The sequence below is a fragment of the Dermacentor andersoni genome, chromosome 3, assembly GCF_023375885.2.
Source record: "Dermacentor andersoni chromosome 3, qqDerAnde1_hic_scaffold, whole genome shotgun sequence".
Classification (NCBI taxonomy): domain Eukaryota; kingdom Metazoa; phylum Arthropoda; class Arachnida; order Ixodida; family Ixodidae; genus Dermacentor; species Dermacentor andersoni.
Genome location: NC_092816.1, coordinates 117,132,871 through 117,156,411, shown reverse-complemented (window position 1 = coordinate 117,156,411; position 23,541 = coordinate 117,132,871). Strand labels below are relative to the sequence as shown.

General features: G+C 45.4%; 1 protein-coding gene across 3 annotated transcripts in view; it reads left to right on the top strand.

Annotated features, from left to right (window-relative positions):
- Positions 1 to 23,541, top strand: part of LOC126539162 (high affinity cationic amino acid transporter 1-like) — a 137,623-nt gene that overhangs the window by 81,752 nt on the left and 32,330 nt on the right. For 2 of the 3 annotated variants that reach the window (XM_050185920.1, XM_050185931.3), the window contains exons 9-12: positions 7,978 to 8,039; positions 10,500 to 10,639; positions 14,571 to 14,673; positions 19,844 to 19,921. In XM_050185920.1, coding sequence (XP_050041877.1) covers positions 7,978 to 8,039; positions 10,500 to 10,639; positions 14,571 to 14,673; positions 19,844 to 19,921 — 383 coding nt within the window. The remainder of the gene's footprint in view (positions 1 to 7,977; positions 8,040 to 10,499; positions 10,640 to 14,570; positions 14,674 to 19,843; positions 19,922 to 23,541) is intronic. The other variant, XM_055074769.1, reaches the window with a different exon arrangement.

Sequence of the window (23,541 nt, the reverse complement as noted above, 5' to 3'; positions counted from 1 at the left end):
CAAATTATTGAAGTTCATTCTGGAGTCTTTGATTAGCCGCACCCGTCATGTTGCTCCAGCGTGGTTCCCCGTTAGTTTGGCACTCGCAATGTCTCGACCGCCGTAATCTCAACAAGTGTCGAAACGGGTGCGACACGGACATTGCAGAAGTGCGGCCGATCTCTGTTTCTAGACGTCTTAGGTCTATCGATAAGCATTCTGAGCATCGGTGACACGGACTTCACAACCAAACAATTTGCACACCAAATTCTCGGACACCTTGGTAAGCCTCTCAAGCATCGGTGCTTCGGACTTCGCTTCCAAGCACATCGCGCAAGCAATACATGGACCCACGACCATGCACATCGCGCACATGCTCTTTGACCCACGGCTAAACATTTGCCACATCGGCCCCTCAGACTCCGCGATTGAGCATAATGTGTGTGGACTCCTTGGACCAGTGGCTAAGCATTTTGCACATCCGTGCTTCGTGACCTGCAACGGAGCACATCGCGAACTGGGGTACTCTATTAGAGCGCAACTCGTAGGTGCCCGTTCCTGTGGCAAGCATTGGCGTCGGCGTATTCGTGCGAAGGAGCTAAGTGAATGATGAAAGCGAACGTGGAGCACGGCGGGGGATGAAAGACGTGAGGAAAGCGGAGGGGAGGGTGCAGCGGAACCATGAGGCGGAAAGTTGACGAGGGTATGGCGAAAGCACGAGAAAAGGGGGTAACGATGGCTACGAGATGGTGCCAGAGTTGCGCACATCATCTGGGAGTTCTGGTGATGGCGGCTGGTGTGAATCGCTCCCATGCATCAACCACGCGCTGGCTGTCGTGACCTCCGGATTGACGATGCAGTCGCGCTGCACTTCGCCCCATTTGCTGCGTGCCCCATGAGAGATTGTCCGCACCAGCCAATATATAGCGAAATGAAAACACTTATACAGCGGCACTCAAACTTCACATTAGTGAGTTTCACAATGGCCAGTGAGTTTTTTATTTATATTTCTTGGTCACGATTTGTTAAGCTGCAGTGCAGTATGGGTTATTTTTGCTTTTTTTTAGCTTGGTTATTTCAATTCATTCACACCCGAAATATGTGTGCGGTGTGAATGAGCCAAGAAAAGTGAAAAATTCGTGTATTTACGTTTGAAAAAGTGAAAGGGGGAAGGTGGGAGGACAAGAACGTCTAACTTAAGTATGCTCGCATTAGTCAGCAAATCTTCGACTGCATTCCGTAAGCTCTCCAAGCCCTCACAAGGTTCAAGGGAGAAAATTTTGGGCAGTACAGTGTTCTTCGAAGTGGTAGCTGGTGCAAACATTAGACCGCAAAAGGAAAAGCCTCCACATCAGTGCGGGCTTGCAAGGCATGCATGTTCCAGCTGCATTGCTGCCCACATACTATCGCCTTTCTGGTGTACAGCTAGCTCCTCAGCCGTTGTCTAGGGCAGAAAAATTCGAAATGCTGCTGATAGCCTGTTTGTTTGTTTGTTTATTTATACTGTCAGTCCAAGGATGGACTGACAGTATTCTTTAGTCACCTGGTCATTGCTAAAAAAAGGACAAAAAATTCGCCATTGAATGCGACAGACATTATGAGTGATGCTGTCAACAAGCAAGTATGCAAATACAATTCTGAGACCCGGTGTGCTTCCGTGTGATATTGTGCAATATTTGGTCTGCAACCTGTTCAACATACTCTTCACAGAGCTGGGGAAAAGCATGCCTTGGGGGAAAGAAGGAAAGCAAAGCACTTCAGACCCAAGGCAAAGCATTTGATAGGGCGTCATTGACTAGAACCCCGATGCCTTTTGATAACATAAGATCTAAGGTACAACTTCGAAAGCTATTTTCTCAAAACTTTTGCTCTAGCCTCTTGCTCAGCTTGTCCCACTTATTTCTTCGCAACTGCCAAGTCTATTTCAATTCGTTTTTTTCTACTGTGTTTTTTGCAGTGCAGTTCAGGGTGCGACATTCTTGCTTTTTCACTGACTTTATCCTGAATTAATGATTCCGCTAGTTGTTCACAGTATAGATGCCTCTTGTACAGTCGCGTCATAGGAATGAGAGCTAAATGTCATGTTGTAAATTAAAAAAATCGAACGCCTCGCCCTCATCCAGTCGTGGCCTGAAGCACTTCTGCTCTCCTGGGAACATGAATCCTTCTACGCCTTTGTTTCTGATGCAAACAACGTCCATCTACATTGTTTGTGTTCCTTTACATCCTGTCCATTTGTATTGCACGAACTCAGAAATTCAGTAGTAGGATTAAGCGTGTATTTTTTTTCCAGCAGAGGTAGAGAGCTGGCTTAAAACACGAGTAACTTGTTTTATAAGAAATAGCTTTGTTGGTGCGTACAACAGTGAGGCGTGGGGTACCCACATGTCGACAGCGATGCCTGAGCGGGCCAGCACTAAGCTTAAGTCTTGACTTGTGACAATGCTTGCCCTTCACAAGGCACCCATGTCGCATTGTTCATTTCCCTATTAGTAGCGGTTCCTGCAGTTCAGGGCAGCCTCCAAGAGACGGTGCTCACGGATGACTGGTGTTGCCAATATTTTTAAGCATGTCGCTAAATTTATGTTAAATTTTGCTGCAACGTCGCCAAGACTTGTCAGTTAATTTTAAGTAGAGCATAATGTGCCAAAACAGCATACAGCATAGATGTGCCAAAACATTTAATTTTTCTAGGGTCCGTGCAGGTGGGGAATGAACAGTGAACTTTCCAGCAGGCTGTAGTGGGCTTTTACATTGCTAATATACTGGCATAACTGATGTTGACAGCTGAAAATCTGCGTTTGCCTTCAGGTTGTAAGGTTACAAATGCAGCACAATTCAAAAGAACATGAGTAATCTGGATTTCCTAGTACAAAGAGGCATCGTTACATGAAAAGGCAGCATTGTTTCTGCAAATTTTGTTCTCAGTGCTCTTAAAAACAGAGGCAAATTCTGTGCCATACGCTTGTTTGCCAGTTGGAATGGAGAGTACAATTCTGTGATCTTTCTGTAGGTAAAATACAATAGACTTGCGTTAATTTGACCCTGACTATCCACCAAGATTGATCAAATGATCTGCTGGGTCAAATTAAACTTGATGAAAAAAGGCAGCAAAAAACATACAGTGCTGATTTATTTATCAGTATTTGCCTAATTTTAATACTCCACTGAATCAAATTCGAGCTAACTTTCTGTGTGTCCAAAGTAGAAAACTGATGTGGAAATGACATTAAAGCTCTTGCAGCAAGTAGAAATCGAATGCGCACCCGATTTTTTAGCAAGAAAAATGGGCACGGGTCTAATATGTGTTGCACAATAGCGGCCGGTTTCCTAAAGTCAGCAGTATTTCGGCAATATTTTGTTTCAGATTGTAATTTTGCTTCTATTGAACTTTGTGAGAATATGTGTAGTCATCATCATCATCAGCCTGGTCACGCCTAAAGTCCCTCAATCATTTAAAAGTACCGCCAGGCTTTGATCCAGCCGACAACGCCTGCGATAGGCTGATCGGTGACATGTGACCTTGCTCCGCCCCTTTGCCGCCATGAAAGTTCCTGCGCGCCGGGCGAAGAGCGCGCCTTTCGCCTGTTGTGCTTTGCACATCGCTGCGATAATTTCGTTCCGGGAGGTCGGAAATGCCTTGTTGCTGTGCGGTTGGGTGCTGAAACCGGACGAAGGATGGCAAGAAGTTATTTTGCATCGTGCGCGGCAACCAGAACCTAACCAGACGAAAAGTATGGTTACACAGAATTGCACGGACGGACTTTGAACCGTCGGTAACAGCACGACTATGCGAGGCAAGTAACATACAACGATACAAAGGTGCCATAGAAAGTATACACGTGCGTGTGTCGATCGGTGATAGTATTTCACTCGCGTGCATGAATGTTGAGGGCCGAAGTTTGTGGAGATTATTTATTTTAGTTCGCTGTGAGCCCGCTGAATAGATCGGCGTGACTAGCTAGGATGCGAAGGACCGAAATGCCTTGTTGCTGTGCGGATGGGTGCCGAGATCAGACGGAGGACGACAAGAAGTTATTTTGCATCCCGCGCAGCAAACAAAACCTAACCAGAAGGTAATTCTGGTTGCATAGAAATGGACGGAAAGACTGAACCGTCGGTAACTGCACGACTATGCGAGGAAAGTAACGTAGAGCGATACGAAGGTGCGAGAGAAAGTATACACCTGTGTGCAGAGCTGCAGTATTATTTCATTCGCGCGCATGAATGTTGACGGCCGAAGTTTGTGGAGATTACTGATTTTAGTGCATTACGAGCCCGTTGACTTAGCAAGTGCAGTATGACCTAGCATGCAAGTAAATAGTGGGGCAGAAACGCATTAACTCGCTGACAAATATCCGCATTGCGTTACGTGCGATAAAAAATAAAATTCAGCAGCGAATTCTACTTTTACACTTTCCTGTGTTTGTGCGCGCGTTGTTAACTGCGCTTTACAACATGTCCAAATGTAATTTCCAATATCCTAATCGTATTTTGTGCATTGCATATGTGAATAAATATATTGCTAAGTGCCTGCATCACTCTGTTTTTAAAAACGAATACTGCATAGCCACAGCTACTGGCCGTCAAATAATAAAGCGTAATACAGTATATCAAAGTACATTACATACAGCTGCGAGCTCGTTCCTTCCAAGTTTCCCTTACACTCGAAGATGTTTCAGTAATCGGCAATGCCATTTTACTGATGAAAAACACACAACTGCAAATGAACATAAGAAAAACGCCACAAGCGATGCGCGGATTCCCAGCAAAACACAGTGCAGTAATAGCTGGGTCAATCCGCGTGCGTTTCGTATAAGGGCCCTCTATAATTCTTACGGGGATTTAGCGGTGCACGGAGGCGAAAAGGGATAAACACAACAATGCGCGTCATGATTCGAGTTTACGTGGCGACGTCACACGGTTCACGAGCAGTCAACCGCATTCACACACGCGCACACACTACGCTCGATGTTGGTGTGCCGCGAGATCAGATCGCGCTGGCAGCCCGAACACGATCGAGGAGACACGCTGACACGATCCATACCGCCTCTTCATCATGTCACGACAGTTGCACTGGCTCGTAGCATTGAACCACAAGACACAGCAGTCGTCGTGTAATCACTACACGACAGACACACTCAGCGACAAGAAGACTGTTGGCGCACTCGTTTCCACAAACACACAGGATGTTGTTTAGTTGCCGTGAGGGTCACGCGCTTTGAGAATCGCACGTTTGAGAGACGTTATGTCGAAAGTTTTCCGGTCCAAGCGACTGTCAGCCTTCATTTTTACACGACTTCTTCGTTCAATGCAAGCGCTATGAGTACGCAGCACACTTACATGCAAAAGATTTCACAGAGCATACGGGATTAAGCGTAAGCAATCACCAAGGCTCGCGCGGCGATTGAGCGCAAACGAACGAAATGTAAACACGCGGAATCGAGACGATCAAGCCCTCATTATGCTCTCTTGAGCTATTTTCTTGGAGCACTTATTTGAAATTAAAGGACTAAATTTAGCAGTTCGGGTCCTTCTTTCGTTTTTCGCCACAGTCAGGCACCAGAAGGTTTTATTTCTGCGCGTATGCAGATATTTTTTCACCTCACGAATGCCGCGGCGCCGCGGTTTAGCGTGGGTGCCGTCTGCTACAGGAACTTCCTAGGTGGCGCGCGCGGCAGATGGCGCTACCTTGGAAATTATAGAGGGACCTTAGTCACGCCCACTGCAGGGCAAAGGCCTCTCCCATACTTCTCCAACTACCCCATTCATGTACTAACTGTGGCCATGTCGTCCCTGCAAACTTCTTAACCTCATCCGCCCACCTAACTTTCTGCCGCCCCCTGCTACACTTCCCTTCCGTTGGAATCCAGTTCGTAACCCTTAATGACCATCTGTTATCTTCCCTCCTCATTACATGTCCTGCCCATTTCATTTTCTTTATCTCAACTAAGATGTCATTCACTCTCGTTTGTTCCCTCACCCAATCTGCTCTTCTCTTATCCCTTAACGTTACACCCATCATTCTTCTTTCCATAGCTCGTTGCATCGTCCTCAATTTAAGTAGAATCCTTTTCATAAGCCTCCAGGTTTCTGCCCCGTAGGTGAGTACTGGTAAGACACAGCTATTATACACTTTTCTCTTGAGGGATAATGGCAACCTGCTGTTCATTATCTCAGAATGCCTGCGAAATACACCCCAGCCCATTCTTATTCTTCTGATTATTTCCGTCTCATGATCCGGATCCGTGGTCACTACCTGCCCTAAGTAGATGTATTCCCTTACCACTTCCAGTGCCTCGCTTCCTATTGTAAATTGCTGTTCTCTTCAGAGACTGTTAAACATTACTTTAGTTTTCTGCAGATTAATTTTTAGACCCACTCTTCTGCTTTGCCTCTTCAGGTCAGTGAGCATGCATTGCAGTTGGTCCCCTGAGTTTCTAAGCAAGGCAATATCATCAGCAAATCACAAGTTACTGAGGTATTCTCCATTAACTCTTATCCCCAATTCATCCCAATCCAGGTCTCTGAATACCTCCTGTAAACATGCTGTGAATAGCATCGGAGAGATCGTATCTCCCTGCTTGACGCCTTTCTTTGTTGGGATTTTGTTGCTTTCTTTATGGAGGACTACGGTGTCTGTGGAGCCGCTATAGATATCTTTCAGTATTTTTACATACGGCTCGTCTACACCCCGATTCCGTAATGCGTCCATGACTGCTGTGGTTTCGACAGAATCGAACGCTTTCTCGTAATCAATGAAAGCTATATATAAGGGTTGGTTACATATATTCAGCACATTTCTCTATCACCTGATTGATAGTGGGAATATGGTCTATTGTTGAGTAGCCTTTACGGAATCCTGCCTGGTCCTTTGCTTGACAGAAGTCTACGGTGTTCCTGATTCTATTTGCGATTACCTTAGTAAATAGTTTGTAGGCAACTGAGAGTAAGCTGATCGGTCTATAATTTTTCAAGTCTTTGGCGTCCCCTTTCTTATGGATTAGGATTATGTTAGCGTTCTCCTAAGATTCCGGTACGCTCGAGGTCATGAGGCATTGCGTATACAGGGTGGCCAGTTTTTCTAGAACAATCTGCCTACCATCCTTCAACAAATCTGCTGTTACCTGATCCTCCCCAGCTGCCTTCCCCCTTTGCATAGCTCCCAAGGCTTTCTTTACTTCTTCCGGTGTTACTTGTGGGATTTCAAATTCCTCTAGACTATTCTTTGTTCCATTATCGTTGTGGGTGCCACTAGTACTGTATAAATCTCTATAGAACTTCTCAGCCACTTGAACTATCTCATCCATATTAGTAATGATATTGCCGGCTTTGTCTCTTAACGCATACATCTGATTCATGCCAATTCCTAGTTTCTTCTTCACTGCTTTTAGGCTTCCTCCATTCCTGAGAGCATGTTCAATTCTGTCCATATTATACTTCCTTATGTCAGCTGTCTTACGCTTGTTGATTAACTTCGCAAGTTCTGCCAGTTCTATTCTAGCTGCAGGGTTAGAGGCTTTCGTGCATTGGCGTTTCTTAATCAGATCTTTCGTCTCCTGCGATAGCTTACTGGTATCCTGTCTAACGGAGTTACTACAGACTTCTATTGCACAATCCTTAATCATGCCCACAAGATTGTCGTTCATTGCTTCAACAAGTATATGTAGTAGAATCATTTATATTCATTTCAGGCAGCTAGATATTGTTGGGATCTGGTGTTGTCATTTTGACAATGTTAGCAGATGACAGTGCCGCACAAATTACACCCAATCTTGGTTTAGAGTGTCCACTGTAATAGGCACTCTCAAATCACAGTAGCAGAGAGAAGGAAATGGGAATGGGCTGGGAACTGAATTCTTGTCTTGTACGGTTGGCACGGCTGGCCAGTGGAGAAAGCGGGACTTCTAGATTGTATTGCTCTCATAGGTTCAGGCTGTTTATGCGATGTTCCAGGGGAGATGCAAAAAATGAAATGAAGCATACAATACTTTGCAGATTGGCTGGCCAGTGGCCAAGTGGATAATCACCATCGGGGCTCTGGCTGGGCTGTCCACAAGGTAAGGGCTGTGGAAGTTAGCTCAATGTTTGAAATAAAGACAGAGAAAATGTAGTTCGAAGTGTTGTCATCTCTGCCTTAATTAATGTGAAAATAGCATTGAGATTTTTCATTCTTTTTTCTTGCAGTTGTGCTTACTCCCTCTGTCAATATGTCAAAATAATTATTTATTAAGTATAGCAAAAGATAATTGGACTGCAAACCAAAGTCTGCAGTGTGGTTTCATTGTAGGTGATGTGGTCTCACAAATTATTGGCTGTGCTTTTGTGCATGTTAGTTGGCATCTGCTAGAGCATGCTTTTTTTTGGTTAGCACCTGAATTAGGCAAAAACGGAGAGCAGCGTCAGAACTCGGAGTGTGACAGCATCTGTTGGTTTGGCAGAAACAAAGAAATTGCTCGGTAAGCACGGGCACTGTGCATGACTTCAAAAGTTGTTTCTGTTAAACCAAATTTCGACACAGCAGTATAGTTTGTAGTGCTGGCATGTATGAACTTCAGGAACAGTAAAGCCAAGATCGTCCTTTAAAAAAGTAGAGATGCTTCCTGACAAACTAAACGGGTCCCAGGTACGTAGTATTGGAGATGGTAGCATCGTCATTCTCACGATATCTCGCCAGATCACGATCATGTCTGATCACACCACAGCGTAGATGCAGCGTGCTTCGCAGACTCTGTTGACTGTACTGAGGTGCATCATTTAGCAGATTGTGCTGCATCATGCCTTCGGGTGCACTAAGAGGGTGTTACTGCTAGAAGTATACGCATGGATTTTGAACACGCGTTTTTTAAGACTGTCAAGAACTTCAAGGGAACGGGAATCTTAAACAGTAATGGACCCCATGGAGGACGACCAGTTTGGCGAGAGTGCCGATGAGGTGAGCTCATCAAACGACCAGGGAAACGCAAGTTATAAGGATGACTGATTAAAAGTGTTCATAGTCAACTGCTGGTTGATCCGTTATTTGGCATAGCAGTCCGAGCGCAGTTTGAGGCTTGAGTGAGTAGCCATAAGCTTTCCTCGTGTAAGACCCACACCCGGTAAAGAATCCGGAAAAAAAGTGTGGGCTTTAAATACGGCATATTCATTGCGCACCTAGGTGGATTCAGCATATAAAGTTCAAATGAGCATAATTTTTGTGCAATTTCCATCAGAATTCAATACAGGGACTATTTCAGTATACTACAGTAGAACCTCGTTGATACGATCCCACTGCGTATGATTTCCCGGCACCAATGTCTGCAATCAAGAACGTAAAACATGACCCAATAGAGTTACACTTATGCTTTACCGATTCACACATTCCCGGCACCGACGTTCAGTACATCAGCAAACTGTGATCGTAGGATACGTTTTCCGTCTGCTAGATCCCACACAAACAAGAAAATGCGCGAGGCGTGTGCAGTCGAGAACAGTATATAGTTGCCCGCTGCAGCAGCTTCACTGCAACACTCGCCCGCTTTTCTCACATGAAAACACCGGCACACGCTCAGTTTCTTATTTCGGTACCAGCAAATCGCCTCTGAAGTCGCTGCATGCCGCATTCACAACTATCACGCTGCCAAGCATATTGATAAGCATTGTCACCTATCTGTTTCACAGTGCGTTGTGCCGTTGGAAACGTACTGAACGCTTTTAATAGATGATATAACCAAACGCGCCGCCGTTCTTTGCTGCAGACTGCGTTTGTATGTTCTGCAGTCACTAGCCTTTATGTAAACAAGAAAATGTGCGAGGCCCGTGAAATTGAAAACAGTAGCTGCACGCCGCATCGGCTTCCCTGCAATGCTCGCCTGCCCTCTCACATACATGAAAACGCATGTAGGGCGTAGTGCAGATTTAGTAGGCGATAATCCAAATGCGCCGCCCTTCGCCGCTGCAGGCGGCGTGATGTGAGGGTTACATTTCGCTTCGGCGGCATCGGGCATCGGCCACTAGCTTGATTGCGTTTCAGTTTTTCGTCACAGTCTTCAAACACTACGCAATAGGAAAACAATAAAATGTCTCTCAGCCTGCCGACGCCCCACCAGCTCGATGCGCATGTCTCGTGCCTCTCGTGCACAACACTTTGCATTAGATGGATGTCAAATACACTTGAGTCTGCCAAATTTTAGTTACTTGGGATCGTACGTTTTCTCGGTTAGTAAGTTCTTTTTCTCACATTTTTTTCCAAAATGTATCAACGAGGTCCTACTGTATACATGTTCACTTTAACAAGGTTTGACTGTACTAATATATCATCAGTAACAGAAGCAAAGCTTGCATCTTTTGCAATTTTTTTCTTTGGCACCTTAAACTTCGGTCTTTTCTAATCCTCCTGATTTTTCCTTTGTTTATCAAGGCGAAGCCAAACTTGCATTATGGGCTGCACATGTATGCATTGTTAACATGCTTATGTGGCTGACCAGAGCTATGTACTCAGTGTTGTGTTGTTGGCCGACCAATTTGGCATGGCCCCGCAGTCTTTTGGGCGGCATGTTCCCTTTGCCACGTGTCCTCTACGCCATGGGCTCGGATGGACTCATCTTCCGCTTCCTGGCCATCGTGCACCCGCGCCTCAAGACACCCCTGATCGCCACTGCTGTGTCAGGCGTATTTGCCGGTCAGTACGGGAACTTGAAATGAGTACCTGCTTGATTTCTTAAAGTGCAGTCTTGAGCAAACAATATTCTGCGTCATATCGTGCGATGAGAGAGTCGTGGGCCTCGCCAACCAATTGGGAATCAGTACTAACTTGTGGCCTGCAGGTAAGAAGGGCTCACTGATTGCTACTAGAGCTTCCACTCGCCTGTATCGCTGCATCAAACAATAACAAGACAGCAGCAAACAATGGACAAGACATTCGTAGTTAATAGCGCATAGAGCTGATTCAGGGCTGACATTACTTGTAGCTTTCACTGCATTGCGTGGAAACGGGGTATGAAGGGAATGCTGCTGCTGCAGCCACGGCTAGAGCAGTGAAATTCGCATGGGAACATTTAGATGCGATTGTCTCCTGCAGATGATTTGATCGGAACTCTGTTGCGATGTTGATGTATAGTTGGCTGCTAAATATGACTCAATAGAAATCTTGGCATTCAGGAACGATTTGGGCTGGTGTAGACACAAACCAGTGAAAACAAAAGTGGGAAGATGTAGATAATCGAGTTTTCCCATCGTACTCTCATTCTGACACTGACGGTACATTAATCATTGATCCGAATTGATTACCCCGACAACAAACTGTGTGCCTACTGGAGAGAAATGTCATTAGTATTGACTGTAATACATTTCTCAACGTTTTTATACTTGATAGGCAATATGTGGATGATGTGATGTGTTGTGCAAGCTTATGGCAGGCAGATATTTTAGTGCAGATCGTGCCACAACGATTTGCACAATGCTTCGCATTATGTCAACTGCAGTTATGTGAACTACAGTCGATTCTGTCAAACTTTTTTAGTCGCTTCAGGTGATACGTTTCTTCAGTTTTTTTTTCTGAAACTATGAATGAGATTCTACTGTACTTGTGACTGTTTTGTTGTTTTCTTGAGATTCGTTATTAAAGATATGTATGTCGCGCACTGCGTTACATCACGGAGAACCATGAAGGTATTTGAAATATCAACAGGACAACGAAACCTCAACAGAGTGAAGCTGTAATTTTGGCCAAGAGGTTCCCAAAATTCAGAATATTATCGAAACAAGTCGGCTTTTTGTTTTTTTTTCTGCTGTGTCTCAACAGTTCAAGAGATTCCAGAGGCTCTTAGAAAACTGCTAGTTGCCTAGAGCGTGTCAGTGAGCTTTCGATGAATAAAAGAACCCTGGGTGATAATTTTGTGATAAGGTGTAGAGGCCACCAAGATGGCACATCTGCACTTGAGAGCAGAGCTATTGCACAGTTTACACTAGTGCTTATGGCTAATCATCCAGCAACTCCATGCATGTCAGAACTAGCATTAGCGGTGTGTTTACATTCATTGCTTGTTTACTACGTTGTAGTGAAATTGAGTACTGTTGTGTACTATCATGGCAATATGGGAAGCTGCAACATATGTTGTTGTGACCTCAACAATAAAGGTCAACTGCAACAAAATTTCGGATCCCGTCAAAAGCCTAGCTTTAAGTAATTTCTATATAGAGGAGCCTACATGCAAAATTTGACGTTTGAAATACGAGGGAAAACGTCGGAAAAGGCATGCTAATGTAGCTGTTTGATGCTGAAACTGAAAAAACTCTGGAAATGACGCATGACCTACTAACGTGCAATTCCTAGGCATTACCCCTGAGATTGCAGCAGTTTGCAAGACCTCTGAGGCTGCGGGGTGCCGCCACGAGCCTTCTCTCGGTATAACACACTCGGACGGATTTTTGTGCTTTTTGTTGCAGATATGCGGCACGTGGCGACATTTCCGACAGCAAGCACTAAAATTCATTCATCACCTGTGCTAGTAACGTGGTTTACAGTCGCCGACCGATTTTCCGGACTCCAAAAATTCGCACATGCCCGATTATTCGGTCAGCTTCGTGGCACCGCCATTCTCCCCATAGACCGTAATGTATAACAACTGCCGAAAGTTCGGACACCTTGCAACCTCTCGTCTGATTTTTCGGACACTTTTTGAGCCAACTCTGTCGAGAGCACCATGCACCGACTCTGACCGGTGCATGGTTCGACTTGCTGAACGCCATTTTTGTTTTGAACGGAGCTTTCTTGCTGCCCCACGAAGTGGCGCTACTGGAAATCCCCGCTCATCATCATCGTTTCTGCCTGGTTCGATAGAGTGGCTCTGCAGCAGTTCCGGTTTCAGCTTAGTAAGCCATGTCAAGACAATCCAGCAGCTGATTTGTTTTTTAGCGCAAGACGCTGCGAGGGCCGCGTTTTTCGTATGTGCGACTGGTGTCGGCACGGTGATGTTTGCTTTGTGTGCTGTGTCGAGGTTTCGGTAATCCAACGCGGCATACGTAAACATCGCGTCAAGGGTCTAATGGCGCCGACAGTGCCCGCGCAGACTGCGCTGGGGAATGCCGGCAGGCGGGTGCCGGGAGGCCTAAAGACTCGTCGCCTTCCGATGTGCTCCCGACTGACGCGGAAAATGTTCTGCCGAGACCTGCGCAGTGGTTGCATTGCGATTCCGGACACAGTCTCATTTGACAGTTTCATAGGTACTGACACTGCTGTATTGACATGCGCAGAACTCTACGACGGCAAGATCATTCGTCACGTTTCTGCTGCACCGCCGGACGATGACTCCGAGTCGGAAGATGACGCACCATGTGCTACGCTGCCGTCGCATGCGGAGCGTGTACAAGCAGTGACTGTGCTTTCAGCTAATAGTGACCGTATGACTCTCTCCGAGATTCAGGCTTATCTGATTGCGCGTAAACGGAACAGCGTGCAACGGCGCATTCACGATTTCTTCCAAGCCTACTGCCGAGCCCGAATAAGTGCGTGGAAATAAAGGATTTCATTTTTTTTTTCTTAATCTGCTTTTTCGGACACCTGTTTATTCGGACATTTTCGCAGTCCCCGTGAGGTCCGAATAAACGGTCGGCGACTGTATTGTATCCCTTTTTCTTGTGGTAAAGAGTAAATAGGTCAAACGGGATGCTGTATCAACGACCAGCTAAGAGAACACTCAATGTCAAGAAAACGGTGCACGATGGTTGGCTAGTGTGTCACTGCAGTTTGTGTGGCTATGAACCGTCGTTTGCTCAATGTACTGTTGTCATCACAAGCGATGATCAACCGACACACGAAATAATTGAGGCTGAAATTATTTTGCAACTTGGCTCTGGGTGTATCGGTATGCCATCTATGCACTTGTCAGATGAGGACTTATCCTTCCTAAGGATGCGAATTGTGCATGTGCAATGTGATGAGTGTCGGGTACAAACACGGGTCATCGAAAATTAAACTTTTTGTTGGTAGTTAGCGATCGTCTGTCACCTCATTTCTTCTGTTCTTCTGCATATCTGTGCTGCGATTCACCAATACGTTGTACCAACAAATCCAGACAGCCACCTTACTCAACACTAAAGAATTTTGAGAACTTTTGCTGAGCTGCAGCGACAGCCCAAATATGAAGAAAAACAAATACTTCAAAATCCGGGATGCCACACTGACGTTCTAGTGTTGAGGGTTTTGGTGCAAAATTAATTCAGAAATTTGAACTTTTACCTTTAGTTTCTCTTCTAATTTTGTAAGCTACTTAGCACCATGAAATTTGTGAAAATAGCTTTGAAATAATACTTTGTCAGTCTAGAAAGGTTCTGCGTTCTTTTTCAGCGTCCCCTAAGCCTCAAATGGTCAATCGATCAAGTCGAGTAGGTCCTGTGAGGTACAGTTGAGCTGCCAACATTAAGATTCCCAGCTTCGACTAGCCCCGGTTGGGTACAAGTTCTCTTTAATGTTCGCTTGTGAGTGTTTGATTATGGCCAGTTTGACACTGCGTGTTCTTTCTTTGCTGTTGCGTTGGCACATTCAGCGAGTTCCCATTTTACCAGAGCTGGGAGACTTGAAACATTGCTCCTGTGGCTGCACGTTTTTGCAGGTGTGATGGCGATGATATTTAACGTGGAAGAGCTGGCCAACATGATGTCGATTGGAACGCTGCTGGCCTACAGCTTGGTGGCAATCTCTGTGCTCATGCTGAGGTAAGAGACCATCAGAAATATCTTGAAGTGCGAAACTTCTGCGGCATGTGCTCTGTATTTGTTCACTGCCTTGCCGAAGAAACAAACCAAAACAGACTGATACCTTTTCTTCCACCACACTGTAGACCTTCCCACTGTTTAACACGTTTGGGCGAAGGGAAATGGGCTTTTAGAAATGTTGCAAGCGACCTTAGAAGACCCATAACCTTGCCAGTGCTTGCAAGTGGTGCAAGATTATACAAAGGGCAAATGGGAAAAATAATCGCAAGACGCTTGTGATAGTCTTGATGTTGTCCCGTTTGACTTTTGTGTTCTCTGGCACAATTTGTAAGCCATGACAAACGAACCAGCCCAACGGTTGCATTCTTTCCTTTCAGTGAGTGCTCGTACCCGTTTGCAGAAAACCAATGTGGGTGTTTATGACAGCATCCAGAGGGTCTTTGTAGGAAAGGTCTCTAGTCGAATAGTCCAGAAAACGAGAGTCTGAGGGATTCAATAAACATTATTCTTCATTGATCGGGATAGGCAGTCATTTTCACAGCTGGTAGGGAATAGAAAGGTTGGAGATAATTAATGAAATGTCTTACAGAAATTGCTTATTTTCTGGAAAGTGTATTGAACTTTTTGTTCTTTGTTATCAGTCGGCAGTGAGAGGTCTCTTGCGATGCATCTGTAATGTGCAAATGTCTTTTTTTTTTCACCTGTCCTCTTATGCCTCACTTCACTGGAATATCTTTCTACGCATGCGGAGCCTTGCTCGGGTGTGCCTGTGTTTCAAGTTCACAAAAATGAGATACTAAGTTACAAGCATAATCATCAATACTGAGGAGAGCAAAGAGGAATTGCTTTGGTTTAAGTATCTCAAACCATTTGAGTTTTTTTTTTTGGTTTCGTACGCCTTTTAACCACTTTTAGCCATGTAAAGTTTTTTTTTTTTTTTCATGGCATGCAAAGCCATGCACTGCCTTATAGGGGTGTGTGAATATCGGAAACATTAGAATAACGAATGGAATAGTGTCTTATTCGACTGTCTTCAAATCGAATAGTCACTCATCGTAAATGCGATAATCTTTCAAATACCTTTAGAATGTTTCAAAATGTCGACTGCACCCAAATAAGCATAAAAGTGTAGCAAAAGTACAGTAAATTTTCAACCCCTGTGGGGATACTATAGACAAAAACATGAGGACTTGTGCAATGGAGCAGGCTAGCTCGCTTAGGTAGCCGTGCTTTACAGGCTGTATGTACAGTGATCATTTGCACTCTCTGAAGAGCCCTGTGCATGCAAAGAAACTACTTGTTTGCTTCTAATGCTCCATTTGTGCTCTTAATAAATGCTTCATAACGTACTATGTAATGATAGAAACTTGTAACTTTAAGGACACTGGGATGTGAAGATCGCTTTATAATAATTGTGATAATGGCTGTTCATTATTCTAAGGCTAGTAGAAAAGTATTCAATGTTTGATTTGATTTGCTTGTGGTACTATTTGGTTCTTACTCAATTCGCTCTCAAAAATCGCTGCTTGCTGCACCCTTACTGTCTTGCATCTTCTTGATCAGCCTAGCTCCACTGGCAGTAAGTTTTCATGTGAGATCAGTCGTCGCCAGGTTTTTCTTGAAGGCTCAATCACAGTGAACAGAAGAAAGAAGCACACAGTGCTAAAAGACTGCTAGTACCAGTGCTGGCAGATGGGTTATTTAACGTCCTGAGGTCTATGCTTCTCTGTACTTGTATAATATAAGTGCTCATGGGAGAACAAAGCAGCAGGTCCAAATGTGTTGCTATGTCAGTAGAGCACCACAAAGAACACATTGAAGGGCAGTTTCGCTCCCTAGGAATGTCTAGTTACATGTTGCATCTGTATGTAAATCATTACAATTCCTCTTTGCTTTCCTTGGCATCAGTCACTCTAGGGTTGTATTGCTAGACACTGGGTTTGTGGCTAATTATTAAGAGGAAGCTTTACCTCCGGAATACTAACCCCTATCTAAATCTATTACCTATCTGGCTCCTATCTGAATACATGGGAATGGAGAAAGTTTTTCTTGGCAACCACTGCACTCATTTTGATTAGGTTAGTTGCATTTAAGCTAAGTTGAAATCTAATTACTGTAGGAGGTGGCGTATTAACTTACGCCATATAAATTTTAAAAAATATTGAAAGTTGCAGAACTTAAGAAAACTCGACTGTGCACTAACAAAAGATCACAATCATGCAAACTGCACTCAGTAGTACACCTAAAGGGGACAAAATTGATGTAGTATACACCATTCTGAAATGTAGCATTAATTTTTTAGTAGTTTTTTTTTACAAAGCCCTCTTAAACATTGTAAAACTTTTTCGAAAGTTGTATATTTATATATCCGAATTTTCTGTTTTAGATGCTCTAACAAATGCAATTTACAGAGCTGCTATATCTGTTTTTGGTGCTGGTTCACAGGTTTGTAAACATTGGGCTGCAATTTTTTTTAAACTTACAAATTTTTTGCAATTACTGTCAGAAATATTATTTCCTAAATTAATTTTTTTGCTTCCTAGAGTTGCTCAGATTTGTCAAATGCAACAAACTTGATTGAAGTCTGTACAGGGGTTATACCAGAAAAGCACTTCTGCATGTTACATGTACATTAGAACCTCGTTGATACAATCCCGTCACGTACAATTTTCTGGCGCTATGTTCATGATCGGGAACACAAAAGATTGGAGTAAAGTTGCGCTTATTTTTATTGGTTTATACGCTCCCGGAAAAGTCAATCTTTCGGCACCAGTGTTTAGCACATAGCGGAACTGCGATCGTACGATACATTTTCCAGTCGCTACATCCCATCTAAATGAGATAGTGCGCGTGTCGTGTGCGATTAAGAACGGTAGCCGTCTGCCATGGCAGCTTCACTGCAGTACCCAGCCGGCCCTTATGACGTGAAAATGCCGACATGCAATCAGTTTAATATTCCGGTATGAGCAAATCACCTGCCGGGTCGTCGCACGCCGCATTCTGAGCTATCGCCACCAACCCTATTGCAATGAGCATCTTGACCTATCTGTCTCACAGTGCATGGTGCCGTTGGAAGCGTACTGCACGCTTTCTATAGGTGCTAACCCAAATGCACCACGTTTCCTGCTGCAGAAGGTGATCGCAGTATAGCTTTTCAGACCGCTAGATCCCATGCAAACAGGAAAAAGAACAAGATACTACTACTACTACTACTACTACTACTACTACTACTACTACTACTGCCGCTGCCGCCGCCACCACCACCACCACCACCACCACCGCCGCCTCCACCACCAATTATAACAAAAATAGTAACAATAATAATAATAATGTAATGATGACTGATGGGTTCTCGGCCTGCTCAGATAGTGAAGTCAGTTTCACCAAAAGGGCGAAGCATCGATTGCAGTAGCAAATTAGCAGACAGCCATACGAAGTAGGGATGGCACTTTTATCGGCCGTATCAGCTTGTAAACATTCGCTTGCTACCTAAATTAACAAGCATGGCATTAGCGCGCACAGCAAACATGAACAAACCACACGCCATGACCACGGACACTTGCTGTCAAAACACTAGCATGAGCAAGTGCTGCAGCAGCAGTGAGTGAAGTGACATTCGTGCTGTCTATCGCTTCAATGCAAACAGAGTGCTGAAAACATACAGCATGCACAAAGTTGCAAGCCGTCGCCGCCTCTAGACTGGGCCCTCAACGTAGATCGCTCTCAAGATACAGCTGTGTGACCGCATGCAGCCACCACTACAGTTATAGCCAGAGTAGAACACCACCCCCCTTCTCTCCCCTCCTCCCGGCAGCTTGCAACATTCAGTGCCTTCCTGCCCGCTCTGCTCTTTTGTGTGGGCAAGATTGAACTGCGATTGTCGGCTGCCCTCGCACTCTTTCACTCGCACAGTGTAGAGTGCGGGGTGGTTGTCTTATCGCCCTTGGACTTTATCCGGATCATCACGGCGATGCCGATGCAGAAGACAGAAATGCACCTGGAGTGTCCATATTGTTACGGTGGGATAAAAGAAGAGAGAGGAAGATCACAAGAAGCTGGCTGCTGCGTGTTGTTGCTAGTTTGCCATGTTAACCCCATTCAATTTACTTGTATATACATTGTAAATACAGTCTGTCTATACTCCCACCATCCCCATAACGTATAATTGCTGTCGCAATAAACTGTGCAAGGCCCACGCGATCGAGAACACGCGCCACCCACTGCATCAGTTTCCCCGCAATACTTACTTGCCCGTTTCACGTGAAAACGCTGGCACACTTATATTCATATTCATATTCGTTTCATATTCCGGTACCAGCAAATCTCCTACAGGGTCGTCATAAGCCACATGAACAGCTATCGCCACCAAACCCATTGCGATAAGCATTCTCATCCATCTGTTTAACAGTGTATGGGACGTAGTGCCGTTGGAAGCGTACTGCACGCTTTTAGTAGGCGATAACGCAAACGCGCCGCCATTCCCTACAGCAGGTAGCACAATGCGACTGTCACGTTTCGCTACGGGGGCATCCGGCATTGCCTACCGGCTCGATTTCATTTGTTTCCCGTCGCTATCTAAAACACTAAGCAATAGAACCTATGCCAGTATCGGGTCGCTGAAGCGTAGCTTTATGTGCGTTGGTCTCTCGTGCCTCGTACCGCAACAATTCATGCAGCGCTTCGCATTACGTGGATGTCAACTATAGTTGAGCTTGTTAAACAAAGGTTACGCCACTATATGGGTGCCCGTGTATGGCGTCCATATGTTTGTATCTTACTTCGTCCTCCTCTGCTTAGCGCCATAACGTTTGTTTTTAAGTCATGAACCAACTAGCTCTGCAACAAGTTTTGTTGAGTCTGTCAAACTCTTAGTTACTTCTGATAGTATGTTTTCCCAGTTAGTATGTTTTCTCTCGAGTTTTTCTTTTTTTTTCGAAAACATGTCAATGAGGTTCTACTGTATTTCAGTAGGGAAATTGGAGTTGGTCCCGAGCTAAAGCGTCTTCTTAGGGTCCCCTGTTATCGGAGGAAAAAAAATACTAATAAATGAAAAGCACAGTCGACTGTGCTGAGCTTCCTCATGGGTGCTGGCTCTTCTCTTCCTTTCCTATCACGTTGATGGTGATGTTTTCTGCCCTTGCTGTGGTGCCTGCTTCCTCTGGATGGCCAGATATGAACCTCTGAGCCCCCAATCCATCGCATCTGCTGAACCATCCCTTTCAGTGTCCATCTCCAATAGGAGACGAATGTAAGTGTCAGCCTGCCTCCCCTTACTTCCTGCATGCTAGGGTTATTACCACAGTCCTTCTTTTCTGTGTTTGCTGGCGTAGTGTTGGCAAACATTGCATGGGTGCATGTTTGTTTCAAGTGGATTCACTGCACTTCTTAAGTAATCGTGGTGTTGCTGTACCTGCAAGCAGCCTGATACATACTGCAGCAGTATAAAAACAAATACTTACCAGATTAGGAAGAAAAGTTATTCAGATCCAGATTGTATGTTGCAATATGTGTGAAGTGAAGCTTTCTTGGTGCATATTGTGCCATTGTCAACTTGCTCTTTGAGATGATCTCTGCGTGCTCGTGATGATTACTTCCATCACCAACCCACAATGGATGATCTGCTAAGCGGCCAATACCTTTGCCATACATAAGAAGAAATACAAGCCAACATAAACTTTGTGCACTCACACCCATTGAGTATGTGAGTGCACAAGCCTGAACCTTTATGCCAAAGACTGGAATCTAATGGGTTAAATTTAGATTTTCATTAATAGTCAGCAAAGCTTTGCTTCACGCATTGGATCTGCATAAGCTTTTAACAATGTGGTAAATGCTTGTTTCTCTTTTATTTTAGCATGTCTCTGTCTTGTTGGATGAACGTTCATTTTTGTGTGCCTGATATAATTGTGGAATTCTGTCGCTACATTCTCAGTTGCATGTTTCTAAGCTGTGTCTTGTCCTGGCACAAATCCTATCAAGCACTAGCTCTTGGCTGTCATATCTTTGAGCAATAAAAACATATAGACAAGGTTCTGCTTTGGTTAAAAAGTGTTTCAGTTTAATTCCTTGATTCGACATCATCTACTTCAGTTCAGTTCCCTGAATCGACATCATCTACTTCACTTAATTCAATCATGTTCAGTTATCCCAAAAGGTGCTTTTGCTCGTCTAAGGAGAAATAAAAGGAGAGAGGGACTTAGTTTCAAATTTGAAATCTGATAATTTGAACTAGAGTGAACCTTTTGCTTTATGGAGCAGTTCTTCGCACTTGGAGGCAATCGCAGCTGTGCTGCTGTGGGAGGCGACGCGAATAGGTAGCCGCTGTGGTCACAGTTCAGGCCAGCCAGCCATGATGCCACAGGATCTCGGGAGCGGCAGCTACCATGGCCACTCAGGTTGAGCACGCTAGCACGATTCATTCTTGCGCTACTTGCGCGTGAGCCGTCTTTTTCTTCGCAGGTTCTGGAGGCGATAGTTGCACTGCTACAGGGCCCCTCGCCTAGCGCGATGTACGATTAAATTATGTGCTAATGGTGCGCGTACTGGCCAGTTCTTGGCAGGGCCGAGAGTTGAGCACGTTGAGGGGAACAACGGTGAAGGTGTCGTCGAACAGTGTGCAGCGGTGGCAGTGGCGTTGGCAGTGGCAGTTGTTAGTAGTGTCGGGTTTCAGAATCCGAGAGAGATGTACCGGGCAGCACCGGCAGCGTAGGTTATGAACGAGGTGCAGCCACAGTGATGCCATAGTGCAAGATCACAACCTACCGCAGGTTCTCGTAGATGCCCAGGCTTGTTGAAGTCAGAGCTCTGAAAGAGGGACCGTCGGGCAGCTCGCTACTTGCCTAGAGATAGCACAAGGGTTGGTCACTCACGTTGATGTAGAAGGGATTCTCGAGCTGAAGAAACCAGATGGCAGAGCTGCTCATGCAAAACTTCGGTAGGCCATGCATCCGTGAAAAGTATGAGTACAGAATATCGGAAGGCTCGCCTGCTGCTGCTTGCGGTGAAATTTTGAATGCCGATGGCATCAGGGTTGAGGTGGTCGCTGAAGGCATTGTCAAGGTTGTGTTTGTGGCATCGCTGTGCCTGCAAGGGTGAAATTTGCCTCTGACCTCTGAAGCAAATGAGCCTCTTAATCAGTGATCAGTGAGGTGCCCCAAACGGAAGACAGGTAGTTTGCGGGAATGTTCAAGGAAGGAGAGCGATGGACCGTAGAGTAGCTGAAAGTGCTTGCATTTGGCCCAGTGAATTCCTTGGAAAGAATCGTCGTGCAGCTGCCATTGAGATGGGGAGGATCATGGACAGAGTAGAGGTTTGGTGCTGCGGCTGGTGCGTGCTGAAGATTGCCACGGTTGGACGCAGGCAATGGGGGATAACAAGACACGGAATGATGGGGTGGTTCAAATGGCAGCAGCTGCAGTAACTGAGTGCTAGAGGGGACGTAGGGAGCAAGGATGGCTGCCTGCAAGTGCTCGTAGAAGTAAGGGCCAGGGGGTAGCAGCCGGAGCCTGGAACCTTGTCGATACGGAAGTGGCTGTCCAGCTGGATTTACCAGATGTCTGGCATGTCAATGCAGAATTCTCAGACACCCTACAACCGCAGGATGTCTGCCGAACCATGTGAGGCCACGTCACTTTCACCTTGGTAGAGTTGGTGCGTTGACGCTGGCATGGCTGGGCTCGGTCGTCCGGATCGCCAATTTGTGGGAGGTGGTGCGAAGGCCAGCTAGCCATGGTGCCGCGGGATCTTGGGAGCGGCAGCTACTGTGGCCGCTCAGGTTGAGCGTGCTAGCTCGTTCCATTCTCATGCTACCCGCACTTGAGCCATCTTCTTCGCCAGCTCTGGTGGAGATAGTTGTGCTGCTATGCTACTCTGCAGTGCATATAAACCTCTGCCAGTAATGCTGTGGTATTGAAGCAGCACACTTAAATCTGACATGTAAACACACACACACAGATGCACACACACACAGATGCACACACACACAGATGCACACACACACAGGTGCACACACACACGCGCACACACACGCACACACAGGCACTGTACTGCAACTACTGCTTTATTGCTCAAAGACCCGCTTTTTGTAGTGTCCCATGAGAAGCATACTTGCTCTGATGGAAGTGAGGCATGAACAAGACCCAGAGTAAAACACAAACAACTATTTTTTGGATTCCCACTCTAGGAATAATTAGTCCAAGATAATGGCGTGCTTTGGCAGAGGATGATAGAGGGGCATCTTATACACCTGTCTTTCCATTTGCCAATTTCTATTGCTTCAAGAATTTCCCTTTGTTTTTGTGTTCCCCTGCACACAACTTCCGTCTCTTTGCATAAGGCTAAACCCCATGAGCGCGATTTTGTGCGCGACAGTGACGAGCAACGGCTTTAAGTGACGTATCGGGCCGTTGCTTCAACAGATCACTCGGTCTTGTCGTGCGATCGCTCGGTTCTGCAAATCTAGAATTCGTCGCTCATCGCCCGGAAGTGCTATGAGCAACTAGCCAATAGTAAGCAGCCGGAACGGGATGCACATTAGTGACGTACTACCGGTTCGTGCACGTGCGCGCTTCTCAGTATACAAACAGAACAAGCAAACTACCAAATTTTGATATGTAAACAAAATAAACCAATTGCACGACCTTCAGAAATACTTTATGTTGCTTTGTACAGCCAAACAAATCAACTTAGATAATTATAGCAAGTGCCACACCACGTTTGGCGCTAACTCAATTCCCTAATACCGGCAACACTGGAGAGCTGTCGTGCGAAGTGGTCGCTCGCTTGGAGTTTGACTTCTGAGCGACAAGCGAATGCGACAGCCATCTGCATCGTGTTGCTTGTCGCTGTCGCGCAAGAAATCGCTTGCAT